This window comes from Ictalurus punctatus, chromosome 1 (assembly GCF_001660625.3).
Source record: "Ictalurus punctatus breed USDA103 chromosome 1, Coco_2.0, whole genome shotgun sequence".
NCBI classification, from domain to species: domain Eukaryota; kingdom Metazoa; phylum Chordata; class Actinopteri; order Siluriformes; family Ictaluridae; genus Ictalurus; species Ictalurus punctatus.
Window position 1 is genome coordinate 13356855 of NC_030416.2, and position 16439 is coordinate 13373293.

Below are 16439 nucleotides of genomic sequence, written 5' to 3' on the forward strand. Positions count from 1 at the left end.
AGAGATCTCTAATTACCTTTGTGTATGTATGACGCGTCAACTGACGATACTATTACGTCATTAAAGAGCTCTTAAATTGAATTTTGACTAGTCTTCAATCAGATTTCTTACTAGTCAAATTATAATGAAGTATATCTATAATTATTATTCTGACTCGTCTAAATAAATTGTAACGATCTAAAATATATTTATCTATATCTAAAATATAATTATGGATAGTCAATCCAAAGTTTTATATGCTAATTCCGCTTGACACGCGCAGACTTCCATACAGTGTGTCCGTGTGTGCCATTATCGTAGGAACACGTGGTAACTGTGGTTAAAAGACAAAGAAAGAAATAGATCATTGGAGGTATGCACTTTTTTCCAGGGATTTCAGGACAGTGTAACAGATATTACGCAATCGGGTAGGCGTGGCCTATTTTGATAAGCTGCACAGGTCAACGATCATGCGCAGTTTGGGAAGAAAAGCCATTTGCTGCAGAGCTGTCTATGATCACAGGGGTTTTACATTCACGCTGCTAAAACTTCAGATACCTGTCCGTGATCACAGGGGTTTCGTGAAAAATACCCTTTTACATCTTTAGGCGTCATAGGCAGCCGCCCTACCGCCGTCCACTGAATCAGTACCGAGTGACATTTAACGTTCCTCATGTCTCTTATTACCGCAGAAAAGTTTGTTTAGTCAAAGTGGTTTGTTGGCGCCCCCTAGTGTCGATGTAAATAAGCTGCAGTGTGTGCAAGGCTGTATCGGCCTGAGTGCACCACGACACTCTTCACCGGTGTTTTTTTTGTTTGTTTGTTTGTTTTTTTGTTTTTTTTGTTTTTGTTTTTTTAATTAAATGAAAAAGTACATCATACTTATCAGTCATCACCGTTGTTGTGTCTGTGTGACTGTGAAGTAAATGTGTGTGAGTGTCAGTGAAGATGATTTAGTTTATTTACAGCATTATGGACGATAATGCTCATGGCATAATTTTTGCTGCTGATGTGTTACTGGCGGTAGCAATCAAAAGTGTTAGTTGAGATACAAAATGAAGCGACAATCGGGAGCTCAATTTACAAAAAGAAGAAGAAGAAAAGGCAACGCGTGAAAAAAGCAAAACAAAATTAAGCTTATTACACTTTATATATAATGTCATCTTTGTGGTGTTAAATTTTTTAAGTAATGGATTTACAATGAAGACCGGGATTGGTTGACTTCTGTCCAACTCTTTAAAAAGCTAATGGTTAAGCACACCACGGACGGATTTTTGCTTCCATAATAAAAATATAGATGTGCAGTATCTGAATGTTTGACTTGTGTTAATAAAAGTTCAAACCTGTTCAGTTGATGAAGTCACACACCCTGATAATTTATGCCAACAACAAACCCCACCCCAGGCAGTCTCCCCTAATATATTTAGATAATCAAGAAGATTATTACTAATATTTACTAGGCTAATTATTAGTAAGACTGTGCTGTCCGCAAGCAACAAGCTAGCTATTTAAAAGCAAAGCCAACGTTTTAACTGGTTAGCACTGACTGAGAGTACAGTAGTTCTGCAGTAACAAAGAACATGTTCTATTTTTTATTATAAAAATGTCAGCACTTGCTTTGTATTGCCCATATAATAAGGTAAATTTGTGTTTATATTCTTTTTGTGGCTATGCCTATCCACGGTGGCTATTTTTTTTAAAAGTTTTATTTTATTACTTTTTATAATTTAAGTAGCTCAAATATTATTGAGTACGAGGAATTAGGTTTTTTGTTTTTGTTTAGTTTTTTTGTTTGTTTTTTTTGCGGGGGGGGGGGGGGGGGGGGGGGCGTTGAGGATGAATCTAGTCTAGGGCACCAAACGGGCTAGGACAGAAATGATTAGTTCATCTCTTGAGTCTTCAGGTTCGAGTCGTTCGTTCATCACGTCGCCTCACTGCATTCGGCCTATGGGGCAGTCACGTGATGAATGAACGATTCCGAAGACTCTGGACGTGAACTAATCACGACAGACGTGACAAAAGAAAGATCACTCGGATCAATAGGTGAGGTGAATTAACAGATTGGATAGCCTGAAGACCAGCTATGCTATCAATTAATCATTTCTGTTTCTCATAATTCGGCCTTGGCTGCATTAGCATTTTAGCATTAAAACATTAGGCATTAGCCTATAGTTTATTTTATAGTATATTAAGTACTAAATGTGTTGGGGAATTTAACATGTAACATTTTAATTAGATTCTGCTGAAATGAACGAAATGACTCGAAAAAAGATTCATTCATTTTGCTGAAGGTGATTCAAAGATCCGAGTCAGCAAAATGATCCGAACTTCCCATCACTAGTTTTGCCCTCAGTCCGGCCGAGGGGGCGTGTTCCGGCGGGAAAGTGACGTCAATGCATACCCTCTATTCGGTGACCTGTATTTTTTTTTTTTATAAGAAACGCCCATTTTACGTCGTGGTACTGAAACCCCTAGAATTGAGCGAATCAGAGAAGCAGCCTAGCTAGCAGACATGCTTCCATACAGTGTGTCCGTGTGTACCATTATCGTAGGAACACATGACAGCTGTGTTTAAAAGACAAAGAAAGAAACAGATAATATGTGCATATTTAATGCTTAAATATATACTTATTTGAACTGCCAATAGCCCAATGTAGCAAAATCACTGTGGAGAGCAATAAAGGTGTTGTGTTAGCTGTACATTGGTTCATACCCGTGTTATCACATTTGGGCTTCCTGTACATATACAGGTACACAACAAAGGCTTTGAGTGACTTCAACTTTTTAATAATAATTTTTTTTTCTTTTTTTTTTAAGAACTAGATATAAAACAGTGTCTGGAAATGTAAGAACAGGTAACACACCCAGAGTATTACTCCACTCTGTTTGGGAGTTCATATGGATTAAACCATCAATAAGATCGATTTTATCCACACTATTTATTTGCTTCATTACAACACTTAAGACATTTTAATAACACTGAGCTGTAGTAATATGAAAGTAATGCAACTTTTTTTATTCATTTCCATAAAAAAGGAACATAATTATGGGTTTGTCAACCATAATAAATGAAGCCAATAATAATAATAATAATAATAATAATAATATAATAGTAATTCAGTGTACCACACATACAGTATGTGTTCCCATTTTGGCTCACATTTAAATTATTTAACGGAACACAATACATCATCATAAATGCATGCAAATAATCACCATGAATATTAACAGTCACCCATGTGATTTTCTTCTGTATGCACCACTGTTCAACTCCTCACAAAAACCAGTGGATCTCTTTGCTGTAGAGGGGCCTGATGAAGTTGCTGGTCATGTGCAGGCAAAGGGTCAAATCATCTCCTGGTGGGATTCAGGACAGCCCCAAGTACTCTGGGGATGAAATCGGGACGAGGCAGATGGCGGTCTGCTGAACCCTCATCCAGTTTGGAAACAGTAAACATGATTTACTCCTACGCGAGTCTGAGCAAAGTTGCTAACTGAAGCTAAAGTAGATATGACAGTCTACACTCATCGGGCCACTTTAAAAGGTGAACCTTTGAGCATTAACTGAAGCTATTGTATCTGCAAGATTTTATGCATTACATCACTGCCCCATGAATGGCTGATTAAACAACAGCAGGACTGAGCAGGGGTACACATGTTCCTATTATAGTGATCAGTGAGTGTATATTTGATATGTAGGGTTGAACAAGCCAGATTATCCCTGCTTTCCCCTGATCATTCAAGCATGCTCATTGGAATATTAGGCTATGCCTTGAGTAATCGGGTCAGCAAATTTGCCACCTTTGAGCAGAACGTTGTCACATTTCTATTTTGTTTTTCATTCAAGCTTTTCAGGATGTTTATCACTGAAGTTAGGTGTTGTACTTTTTGTTTAGTTTTTTTACTCTCTGTTGCCTGGGACTTTAAATAAATTACCACCTTCTACATAAAACACAAACTAGTCTCACACCAGGAAATGTTGTGTTACTGTTTTTTTCATCAGTATACAGTATACACATGTATCAAGTAAAATGACAAGTAGCATGTAGGCATTCCATCTTAAATCAATAATACATACAGTGGCTTCAAAATCAACATGATCACCATACATATTTACATGTGAACAAATTAACCTTTTTTTTCTCTTAAAGAATGTTAATGACAGACAGAAAATGGATTTAAATCACCCATTACTGTAAAATGGTAATACAATATACTAACATAATTATTACCATAAAGTTTCTAAAAGAAATAAATTACAACAAAAAAAAATCCACTGAAATTAAACAACTGAATTTAATCTTTCGTGTATTTCTCCTTATAAGGGAATAAAAACAGTTGAGTATTAAGAATTATAATGAGCAAACAAACAGCTGTCTAAAGAAATGCCCAAAGACTCTCATTCTACACAAACACAATATTAATTTTCCTCGTACCAATGGGTCTTCCATTTAATTCTTGGACAGCAGTGACTGCCTCATTGTGGCTTTCAAACACAACAGTTGCAGTGCCTGTAGGTGTTCCACTCCTATTATACTGCAACGAGACAGACCCAGGAATAACTTTGTACCCATAGCAGAAGTCATAGATTTCATCAACCCTTATCTTAGAGGGTAGATTGAGCAACCTGACGTATGTTGGCCGATTAAGTTGTTGGTCAGGTGGTCCATATTGATGAGAGTCAGGACCATATGGCCCCTGTCCATAAGCATCAGGGCTTTCAAAATGGTCCAATGGACCACTATTTCCAGGGACATAGTCCTTTTTCCAGGACATAGTAGCATCTGGAATTACATCACAATTGTCCTGATACATTTGGTCATTAACGAAATTTGGCTCACCGCCGTATTTTGGTGAGTTCCTCTGAAGGTTTCTCTCAGGAATGCTGCTGTTGTCAATACCAAATTCCTTCATCTGAGCCCAGGTGATGCACTTCAGCATGACCACCGAGCCAAGAAATCTTCGCCCATTCAGAGACTGTGCCATCACTGCCTCCTTTTCTGTCTGAAAAATCACCAAAGCCTCACCAAGCCCAGTTCCTCGTTCATCATAGAGAAGGATAAGCCTGTCCTCTGAAAGCTGGAATTCATGGAAGAAGTCCATGATCTCTACTTTACGGACATCAAAAGGCAGGTTGCGAACATATATGCACCGTCTCTCAGAGTCATGAGTACTCTTTTGTGAATTTTCAGATGATCTGCTGGATCTCCTATGGTCTTCTCTTAGTTTATCAGTAGATTCTAGTAGAGTGGCAATCTTTTCTTTGGAGACAGGAGACACATAAACAACACGGTGCAGAAATGTTTCCTTGTGGTGAGCCAGGCCAGAACAATAGTCCTTTAGATTCTTGAACACCACAATAGCTGACTTGCTCATATCGCTATTATTATCCACAAAAATACTGATCTGGTCATCTGTCAAAGACACAGGCTGGAGTAAGGCTTTTATATCTCGCTTTTCAACTGAATATGGGAGGTTTTCATACAACACACCAAACTCTTCACTGGAAGGAGAATGTGACCGATGACGAATGGGAGAGCGAGATCTTGTGCGCTCTAAGGTATGTTTTCTCTGACTTGCACCTTCTGGTTTAACCGAACCCCCTGATTTGACCCACTGATGTTCTGAGGCCGGCATTACTCTGATGTAACGTGGTCCAATGTATTTTCGATCCCTCTTCAGACCTTCAATGGCATCCTCTCTTGTTTGAAACTTGACCAAACCACATCCATTAAACATTCCATAATTGTTTCGCATAAAAATTAGGTCATCAATTTGTACACCGTCAAAAAAGACACGGACATCCTCCTTCGTTGCTGAAAACGGCATTCCAGACAAGTACAAATAGACGCCATCTCCATCTTTCTTCTGAATTCGAGAGTCATTAGGAGAAGCTAGAAGAGGTCTGTTTCCCATGTTTTGATTATCTCCTCTTCGCATATCTACTTTCATGTCCTCATTCAGTGACATGGGTCTCCCTTCGACTGCTGGTCTTTTGACAACCTCCTTGTAATTCCTCCTGTTATTTGGTTCTGATTTCCTTGTGCTTTCCTCAAGAACCTTCTGCATCTCTGACCTGCTACTCAAAAGCAAGTTGACTGGGGCGCCTTTAATGCATCCCCCTGAGCGAGTCATCGCTCGTCTTGCATCTTCATCAGATGCAAAAATTATGAACGCTTCCTCAAGTTCTCCGCCAATTATATGAACCCCACCATCGGGTATTCTAAGGCCAGTGAAGAAATTGCGAATGTCCTCAGAACCAGCTGTGATTCTAAGTCCCTGTAAGCGGATGACCACCGCCATGATGGCGCACACAACAGCACCTGCAGACAAAAGTACACATGATAGTGTTATCTCCATCTTGGCCATGGTCCACCATGTCACAATATTCAAGGTCTTCCATTTTCCAAAACCAATGCTTAATAATGGACCACAGAGCGATTAACATATGTACACAGAATAAATTATGATGCCAGACGCGTGTTACTTAAACGATTTCCTGTTCTCAGTAACAAATTTACTTGATCCCTTGTCTTGTCCTCCACAATAATAGCACTCCAGTTCTCATAAACAACTTTAACCAAATGTGCATCCTGAGCAATCCAACATTCATTCCTTATGATTTCCTCATGATCATAGCATCTCCGTCACCGCTGACATCAACAGACTGTCCGGTACATTATAAGACAACCACACTAATCAGATCCTTCTGTAAAGTCCACTCGAATGAAGGTTTACATCACATTATCATCCATTTCTACAACAAAATCGGAGTCACGGTCTGATGTTCACCAGTTCCACCACCAAGTCTGAATCTTCATCCGAGATTACGTCAATCTTCTCCAAATCACTTCACTTCACTTTCTTCCCAACACATCAGACTTACCTTTCAATTCAAAACACCTTAATACCACTTTTCAGATACCAGCTCACATGAGCATGTTCTCCCAAGGCCCGAGACATTATCTGGTGCAAACGTGCAACTTCTTTCTTAACTGCCAAGAAGGGAATTTTCGACGTCCTTATGAGGTACACGCAGAGAAAAGGTCGACCAGTTTTTCCGTGAATGAAAGTCAGACATTCATTCATTTATCTTCAGTAACCGTTTTATCCTGGTCAGGGTTGAGGTGAATCCGGAGCCTATCCCGGGAATACCGAGTGCGAGGCTGGAATACACCCTGGATGGGACACTTGTCCATGGCAGGGGCATTATGTACACATACACACACATTGAAGCAATTTAGTGTAACCAATCCACCGACTAGCATGTTTTTGGGAGGTGGGAGGAAACCATAGAACCCAGAGAGAACCCATACGTACATGTGAAACTCTGCAGACAGCAACTCAAGCTGTTCAGGACAATGGAAAGTGAGACAAGTATTCAACATGACACTATTTTCCCGAACAGTCTCCACAAATAATAATAATTTAAAAAATAAAATAAAAAATAACAAAATATAAAAGTTTCCATGCACTCGTATTACTTTGCCAACTGGAGAAAACAGAAACCAGCTTCAAGAATGTATTCTTGGTTCACACACACACTCCAAACAAACAAACAAACAAAAACAACTCGCTCGAAACACATGAAACATATTAGCCAAGTTGTTTCGTGGTGACAAAGAAAATACCGCCACGTCGCCTTTAGCCAAATAACAGCTTACATAATACCGTTACAGGACACGGTGGATTCCTAGAACTGTTTAAACCCCCACAGATGTGATAACATACCAGAAAAAACACAAAACAGATCAAGATTATATTCCGGGATGTTATATGAACTGGTTAGCTGTAGTAGAGATGTAAAGGCTTCACACCAGAACAATGCTAGACATGGCCGCCATGATGACGCACATACAAAGAATCAGAAGCGCAATACCGGATCACTTACACGAGCTGCAACGGACCAAACACCTTATTTAGCTTATAAACCACTGGTGTACTCGCTTAACCGGATGAGCAACAGGCTGTTGTTGTTGTTGTTGTTTTTCAGTTTAGTCTTTTTTTTTCTTGACAAGAATCTGTGTCAGTAAAGCTGCCCAGCACAGAGCTAACAGCAAGAGGAGAGTCTTCTTGCTCTACGTTAGTTGGAGAACCAGAGCTGCTCCACTTACCGCCATCTACAGGACGGAGGGCAACAACACAGGGTGTGTGTTTGTGTGGGAGGGGGTAAAATGAAAAAAAGCTGGAGGTGAAGTGCTACGGTGCTGTCGGGGATTTCAAATAAATGAATTCATAAAATAAAATAAAAATTAAGAATAAAATCCAGTAGAGTGTATTTAAATCTCTTGGGTTACTCACACGCACAAAGTCAATGTACATGTTGTACTGCTGCTCAGGACTGTTAACAGTGTTTACACTAATATGGCATTTGTGCTGGGTTAACATATTGTTTGTTTACTTGTATAGTTTAAAGGTCATTGTATAGTCTATATTTATTTCATTTATTGGCACTGTCACTGGATATGTACATACTCATAGCACTGTCATACTGTATACATTATATAGTCAAACGTTTGTTGACGTGTGAATGTCACACCCATATGTGGTTCTTCTCCAAACTGTTGCCACAAAGTTTGAAGCATACGGTTGTACAAAATGCCTTTGTATGGTGTAGCATAATAATTTCGCTTCACTGGAACTAAGGGGCCAAAACTGACACAGGGCATACAATGCCCTGTGCACAAAGCAAGCTCCACGAAGACATGGTTTGCCAAGGTTGGCATGGAAGACCTCGTGTGATCTTCTCAGAGTTCCGACCTGACTTCACTAATGCACCAGTGGCTGAATGAGCACAAATCCCCACAGCCATGTTCCAACATCTACTGGAAAACCGTCCCAGAAGAGTGGAGGTTATAACAGCAAAGGAGGACTAAATCTGGAATGGGACGTTCAAGAAGTTTATGAGTGTGACTGATCAGGTGCCCACAAAGTTTTGCCTATATAGTGTATACTTTGCCTTTCTTTCTTTTCTTTCTTTTTTTCCCTTTGGTTACTCTGCACTTTATGAGTAAGTTTTGTTGTAGTAGTAAACTCTGTGCAGTGACAATGAAGTTATATCTAATCTAGTCTATTTTAATCCAATGAGTCTTCTCACTTTGTCATAACCAGCCTCCTAACAGCAATGTAATGTTAGAGCCATCATCCTTGATTTGTCACATGACTGCCAATGGAAAGTCTTCTGGTTTAAAAGAGATAAACAGGATCTTTTTAAAATGAAAGCTGATGTTTTGGGGTTGTTTAAAAGAGAGGGGGGGGGGGGGGGGGAGTCAAGACTCAACTATTCCTGTCTTTGTGGGGACATTTGGTGTCCACCATGGTATAAAAACATGCACACAGGGTTATGAAAATTTTTAAATCTTTTAATCTGTTACTAAACCTTCAATCTAAAACCTTGCAAGTAACTAACATTCAGTCCAGCATTTATGACACACACACAAAAAAAAAAAATCAACAACAACATTAATGAACCTGCACTGAAATGTGCCCTGTCTATTATAAACTGCAGCCAGCATCACTGAAAATGGAGTTTGGGAAAATGTCATGCTTGACACTTAAACATAAAATATAATGTTTCTTCATGTACAAAATCTCTCACACCATGTCAATCATGAATAGTGTTTTCTGTCAAAAGAACAATACATGCGAGCATAAAACATAAAACATGCTAAGATTATCCCCTGTAATTAATTATATATATTGTATCCTGTGATGGGTTGACACCTCGCCCAGGGTGTTCCCTGCCTTGTGCCCCGAGTCCCCTGGGATAGGCCCCAGGCTCCCTGTGACCCTGTGTAGGATAAATGGTACAGAAAATTGATAGATGGATGGATGGATGGTTTAATGGACCAAAATGTGTCTAACCAAAAAGTAAGAACTTTTAGCCTCAACATATAAAGTACAAGGTTTTGTTGTGAGCTTGTCCATGAGACATCATAGGACAGTTCTTTTGGTGCGTTGTTTGGTTTTTATTGGTGAATAGGTTCTTATTGGAAAAGAAAACAATTATCCTGTGTTTTATAATTGTTTTATTTAATTACCATTGTGTTCTTTTGGAACTAGATAGTGTTTATGACAAGTTAAGGGTGTGGATCTGTGGTCGTTGTTAAAATACATTATACCACAGAAGGGTTGAATGCTTCAATCTGATTGGTCATAATTTGTGCATTATTTTCATATAACAGCACAGGTAGTTCTGGCTGTAATGTGAACATTAATATTAATATGCTCATACCAATTTTATTTTTTCTATAGTATTTCTATATAAGAGCTCATACATAGGGATGCTCCACATAATCTAAGGTTAATAATAAATAGATTAGGCACTCTTGGTCTCTGTACTGCTTTCCATTTTCTGTTTTCTCAGTAAAATGACAGGCTGTGTGTGTGTATGTGTGTGTGTGTGTGTGTGTGTGTGTGTGTGTGTGTGTGTGTGTGTGTGTGTGTGTGTGTGTGTGTGTGTGTGTGTGTTGTGTGAGAGAGACAGAGAGAGAGGCTGGTGAGGGAATGACTTTATTGCAGCTATAATGTAGGTGAGAACAGGAACTAACTCTATTAGATGTTCCACAACATTAAATTTAACAATAAACCATTAAAATGTGCAAAGTATCATTCAGTACTAAATGAAACATTGTAATCATTGGCAAATTTCTGTGGTGTGAGTGGAATAACACAAGAGACCATGTTGCCAAAAAATAATGCACTTTCAGGGAGGTTTGGGGGTGTTAAGCAGCACACCGCTCCCGCCTCGTGCCACATCAACTTATAGCCTCCCTATTATTTTTTGTATAACATCATGGTCTGTTGCGTGTTATTCCTTACTTAAGTCATGTTATGCTTTTTTGCCCCTACATTAAGCTTTTATAATGTCCTTCGTCCTGGTCTTCAGTCTCTTGTAGAAAACTCAGAGACCAGACTAGACTAGTACACTTTTTTAAAGACTTTCTGATATTCATCCGTGGAGCTTCCTTTATTCTTACTGCTACAAGGCTTGGGAAAAGTGTTTGCAGGTGTTTCACTGCACTCCGCGTTCAAGTTGTCCGAATTTGATATCATGTCTTGAGTGAACAAAATATACCACAATGTATTTCTGATCTGAATGTATATAGTATGTGCATTATAGATGACAATATAAAGGAACTGAGACACGAAACATTGATTCTAAGATGGTCTGTATTTTCCTTTATAATTTCTTTATTGATTCAGTTTCAATATTGTGTTGTGAATGGTTTCAACAGTATATCAAAATTTATATATTTTTTTTCCTTCACCAGCAAATGCAGTTGGAAATATTTTTTTAAGCCCTTAAACTTTAAAAATGCTTGCTGGTAAAGACAATATAAAACCCAAGTACATAACTAGACATTAAACACCATCCATGCATTTCACATTAATGGATTCATTATTCGGTGAATGGTCTAAGCATCACTGAGACACATACTCCTCAATGACACCAGAAAGCGTATTTAATGCCTGCTGAAATTCTTCTATCTCTATTCCATAGCATTTGTACCAGTGTAGATAGGCTCGTGCACTTAACATCTCTGTGGCACGTTGAGCTACATGGCCTAATAACCTTGTGACACTGCTGTGGTTGGAACATACAGTGAGCATGCGAGCGGACAAGGAGACATTAGCTTCATTTAGGGGATCTGGAAAATAAGGAAAAGAAGTTACACATGTTGAGTATGGCTCTGTATCCTTTCATATACTGAAAAAAACTCAGTGAAATAGGGCTCCTTCAAGCAAAACTGAGCAAATGATGTGGAAAAATGTAGCTCACCGGTCCAGTAGTCAACAGGAAAAGGATTCCAGTGGACACACCTATGTGCTTGTCGCAACTTCTGCAGGACATTTGAAACGATAAACGAGTTGTCCTGGTTGCCACGTGCAACAGCCAGCACAGCACGACTTGAATACTGCACTCAGCGATAAGGAATAACCAACACACATAAATAAAAAGCTTTCATTTCAACAGTAACCCTACACCGTCAAGAACAGGAATTTCAACTTCCATTCGAATTCCCTTACCAGGGCTTAAATTTCAGCTAGCAAGCTAAATTAGGTGACTACTTTGTTCTCTAGCATGTGTGTTGTTTATGAGTTTGCAGAATTAACAGTTTCACCACAGTATATTGATGCCAGTCACTGCTGCTGGATCAAGCAGTCACAGTAAGAGCTAACCAACTGGCAAAAGCTACAAAACAAGCTTGTGCCCTGATGCGTGACAATAAAATTTTTATTATTCTCCTAACACTAATGCAATTCTGAGTTGTGAAAACTTTGGCCACATCCCAAACTGCATACTACCATACTAAATAGTATGTCACGACACCAATGGTGTTATTACTATTTAGGTATATTCTTTATAGGGCATTAGGCAGTTTGGGACACAGCTTTGAATTCTATCTAAATTATTGATGCACACAATAAAATAAAAGCACAGCACAACCCACATTTAAAAGAAAATAAATAAATAAAGGTTCTTCTGCAAGTAGCATTTTCTACCAGAGAAGGAAAAATTCCCAAATCTACATCCTGCAGCTTGAAAAATATGAAAAGAATATAACTTATCTATTCCTTTAAAAACACATTTATGTTACAAACCTTGCTTTATTGTATTCATTTGCAAAAATTAATCATTGAGTCAGCAAGTCACTGTATATACGCAATAACGTCATTTTCAACGTATAAACGTATTCAAATCATAAAAGTATTTGGACTGTCAAATTCTTTTATGGTCTGTGCATAATATTTAAATGCTCTCAGATTGTCTTGAAGGCCTTGAATACCTGTTTTAGGAATAGTGCATGAGGCTTGAATCTAAGCTCTGTGACTTCACCAAACATGCAAATTATCCCCATTTACATAATGCCTAGTGAAGGATACAGGTTTTCCATCAGGTGAAAGCTGAGGTAGATTCTGAAGTGTTTCACTGGCTAAAGAGTCCCAGTGTGACATCTCACTAGAGAGAAGCATAAGAAGTTATTGGCAATGTTATTAGCATTGTACACACTTGCATCCAAACATCCAAAGACACACACTCTCAAAAATCTCACGATATTAAAACATAATCAGCCTACTGAGCTGAACTCAACTTACCGAGCAGAAGCCTGAGCGGTGTAGAGTAGTTTGGCTGTAGGAATGGGGCATACAGACCTCACCAGCTCCCATGGCTCTATTCCCAAACTCTGGCTACTTGATGGAAATCAATGATTACATTATATGGCCAAAAGTTTGTGAACACCTGACAATCACAGCCATATGTACTTGTTGAACATCCCATCATAGATTTAGTCTCCATTTGCTGTTATTATAATCGCTACTCTTCCGAGAAGTCTTTCAACTAGATTTTGGAGCGTGGCTGTGGGAATTTGCCCATTCAGCCATAAGAGCATTAATGAGGTCAGGCACTGATGTCGGGCGAGGAGGCCTGGGTTCCAGTTCATCCCAAAAGTGTTCAATGGGGTTGGGGTCAGGGCTCTGTACAGGACACTAGAGGTCTTCCAACTCCAAACTTGGCAAACCAATGTTTTCATGGACCTTACTTTGTGCACAAGGGCATTGTCATGCTGGAACATGTTTTGGCCTCTTAGTTCCAGTGAAGGGTAATTGTAATTTTACAGCATACAGAGATATCCTATACAATTGTGTGCTTCCAACTTTGTTTCAACCGTTTGGGGAAGAACCACATATGGGTGTGATCGTCAGGTGTACACATATTTTTGGTCATATGGTGTATTAATAGTACTAACAACATTAGAAAACAAACTGAATTAAAAGGACTAATGCATCAACACTTTGGCCTAAATAAAATAAGATTTAATAAAGTAAGATGAAAACAATTTTGATTCTGAAGTCATGCTCAACAGCCACATTTTGCACAGAATCACATTTACCTGCGTGTAGTAAGAGTCTTCACTGGCAGAAAGAGTCCAGCCATACAAGAAGTTATGTGTGCATTCATTGCTAAGAGTTTGCTTTGTGGAAAGCCACAGGAGATAGCTCCAAACCCGGCATGTGATTTCCGCTGAAATCCAGCGCGACTTATTACATGATCATTATGGAACAGAAGTATGCCATCGGCCGACCTGTGAATTAGGGAGAACTCGGTCACACAGAACTGTGGAATATAGTTTATATACAGCTGATCTATCAAATAAACATTTGAGAAACCTGTGTAGTGCTGCTAGACTCAGTAAAGTGTTGTAGTGCTGGAGCGGGCTCTCTCCGCTTTGATGAGGGACCACGGACACAGTCAGGATATGACCCACAGGAAACTCCTCGCGAATTTCCTCACATAGCCGTGAACCAAGACCTGCTTACCCATAAAAGTGGAAAGAAAGATATACAGTTACTACCTATGGATTTCATTCGTCTTCTCTGTTGGATAAACATTGAAGAGAGAGCTCACTGTTTTTGCTGAAGGAATTAAACATTGACTGCAGGGCCATACTGCTCACCAGACCCTGTGCCTCCACTCAGACTGTGCAAGAGAACAGTTCCACCATAGTAATCTTGTCTCTCCGCCTCTTGACGCACTGCCTCCATTGTATGCTTGAGTAAGCCATTCTCACCGTCACCTCGACCTCCATGGTAACCTGTTTTATAGATTCAAAATAACAGCTCCGGTTACTTTGTTTTTCAGATACACAGCGCAAATACCACAACAAATTATTCACCATGCGGACATAAAAATACAAATGCCTCTTTTTTTTACCATGGCCATGTATGTGACTGATCTCATACAACTGTTATAACAGCTTATTGTTCTTCAAAAACATGGATGTACGTTTTTATGGCTTTATCAGGTATAAATAATTAAAAGGTTGTTTTTGTATGATTAAACTGTTAGGACATGAAAATTTTTTTACTTAAAATGTAACTTAAAATTAATGTTACCTTTCTAAATATTTGTGCATCTTATTACTTTCTAACAGCTCTAAGCATTATTTCTAAGAAACGTCAAATTTAAATAAAATTTAGGCCTATGCAGGGTGTCCCAAAAGTCTCCATACATAGGCTATAATGTTTACCAGCACCACGTCGGTTTTGTCTTCGTCGCTGGATGTTCGTGGATGTCCATTTCTCGTTGGTCTTGTTGAATTTGTGAATAAGTTTGGCAGTAGTGTCGTGTGTGTGATGTGCTTGCCGTGTTTCCTGTTAAAGTCCATCTCAACCTTGCGACAGCTTCCCGATCCAGCCGTGAGAATGATTTCAATACGTTCTTCTTCTGTCAAAGGCATTCTTGGAGACTTTTTTTGGACATTTTTGCAAGGTAATTTGCTAGAAAGTGTTAATTTCCCCTATGTATGGAGACTTTTGGGACACCCTGTATATTAAATATTTTGTACCATGAACTACACAAAGTGTATCCTCAGTATTTAGCACTGAGCACGACTCTGGACTGACCGTACGCCCAATTTCCTCCACGTCCTCCTTTCCCCTCAATAACACTGGATGGACGGATTTCCCTGGATGACAGAACAAAGACTGAAATTTCACTGATAACACAAAGGAAAATCTTTCCGTCTGTGCGATCTTGACTTACTTATTTTGGACAAACTCGCCGATTTTCCTGAGGACTTTTGGCTCTGTGTCAACACACACTGCTGCTAGTTCACCATTTCTGGAGCTGAATGGACATCTACAAATGGACAAAGAAACGATATTGTCTTAAACAGATGATTTAAGAAGAAAAAAAAAACAAAACAGTGTATGATATCTGTGTGCTTTAAAAGTAAGTTAGTTACCTTTTCTTGTGCTGATTTGACTTTTTAGTGATGAGCCTCCACCAGTCCAGGCCCAGCTGATTTCCACACTGTCCAACTTGCAGCACTACAGCAGACATGCTTCTGAAAAGACGTCAGGAAATCTTATAGCGTTATTACACGCCTATTCAATGACTTCAAGTTCGTTACTCTAAATATAAACAAACAAATCAACAAAACAGCTACATAACTGATATCCTCATACAGAATCCTACAACTGCCCTAACGTGATATTAGCTCTCGGAGCTAACCGAGCTTCTTTTAATTCCGAGTAACAAACACACGAATAGTCGACGATTTGAACCCGATTATATAGCCGTATCTACCTGGCCTGCTTTGACCGGTTATAAGCGGTCTTCTGGAGCTCGACTGAAGTGTGCTTATCAGTGTCGTCTTCGGGTTGAATGCAGTTGAAGAGGAGGAGTCGAAACCGGTGCATTGTATCGAGTCAGGATAGTGTGAGCTTGCCCTGGCCGTCTTCACTAGACCATGAAGCGAAAAGGAGGTTGCTTTTCACGACACGCTCTATGGTGCTAAGAAAGTACACCAAAAGCAAACCCCGGCTCTATTCATGGACACCGTCGGATTAACTTGCACCTACAATTAATTCAAAACTATCTTGACCCTAAACGCGTCTACCAAATACGTGGGACGACTCGTTTCTGAGGACAGTTAGCCAGCTAGCTGCCG

At 39.3% G+C, this 16439-nt stretch overlaps 2 protein-coding genes across 3 annotated transcripts; both read right to left on the bottom strand.

The window, feature by feature from the left end:
- Nucleotides 1-2899: 2899 nt before the first annotated feature.
- On the bottom strand, nt 2900-8079 carry rbm12bb (RNA binding motif protein 12Bb). The gene is made up of 2 exons (XM_017472240.3): nt 7871-8079; nt 2900-6302 (listed from the first exon to the last, which is right to left on the bottom strand). The coding sequence occupies exon 2, from the start codon at nt 6280-6282 to the stop codon at nt 4384-4386; it is 1899 nt and encodes a 632-aa protein (XP_017327729.1). The 5' UTR covers nt 6283-6302; nt 7871-8079; the 3' UTR covers nt 2900-4383.
- Nucleotides 8080-11159: 3080 nt separating this feature from the next.
- LOC108267194 (uncharacterized) lies at nt 11160-16203 on the bottom strand. Of its 2 annotated transcripts, none has more exons than XM_017471202.3 (11): nt 16076-16203; nt 15732-15833; nt 15530-15625; nt 15391-15452; nt 14442-14579; nt 14155-14296; nt 13878-14069; nt 13081-13173; nt 12868-12943; nt 11762-11897; nt 11160-11630 (listed from the first exon to the last, which is right to left on the bottom strand). In XM_017471202.3, the coding sequence occupies exons 1-11, from the start codon at nt 16186-16188 to the stop codon at nt 11404-11406; spliced, it is 1377 nt and encodes a 458-aa protein (XP_017326691.1). In that variant the 5' UTR covers nt 16189-16203; the 3' UTR covers nt 11160-11403. The 2 variants fall into 2 exon arrangements, with proteins under 2 accessions (XP_017326691.1, XP_017326684.1); XM_017471195.3 differs by having other exon boundaries at nt 13081-13176.
- Between the last annotated feature and the right edge of the window lie 236 nt (nt 16204-16439).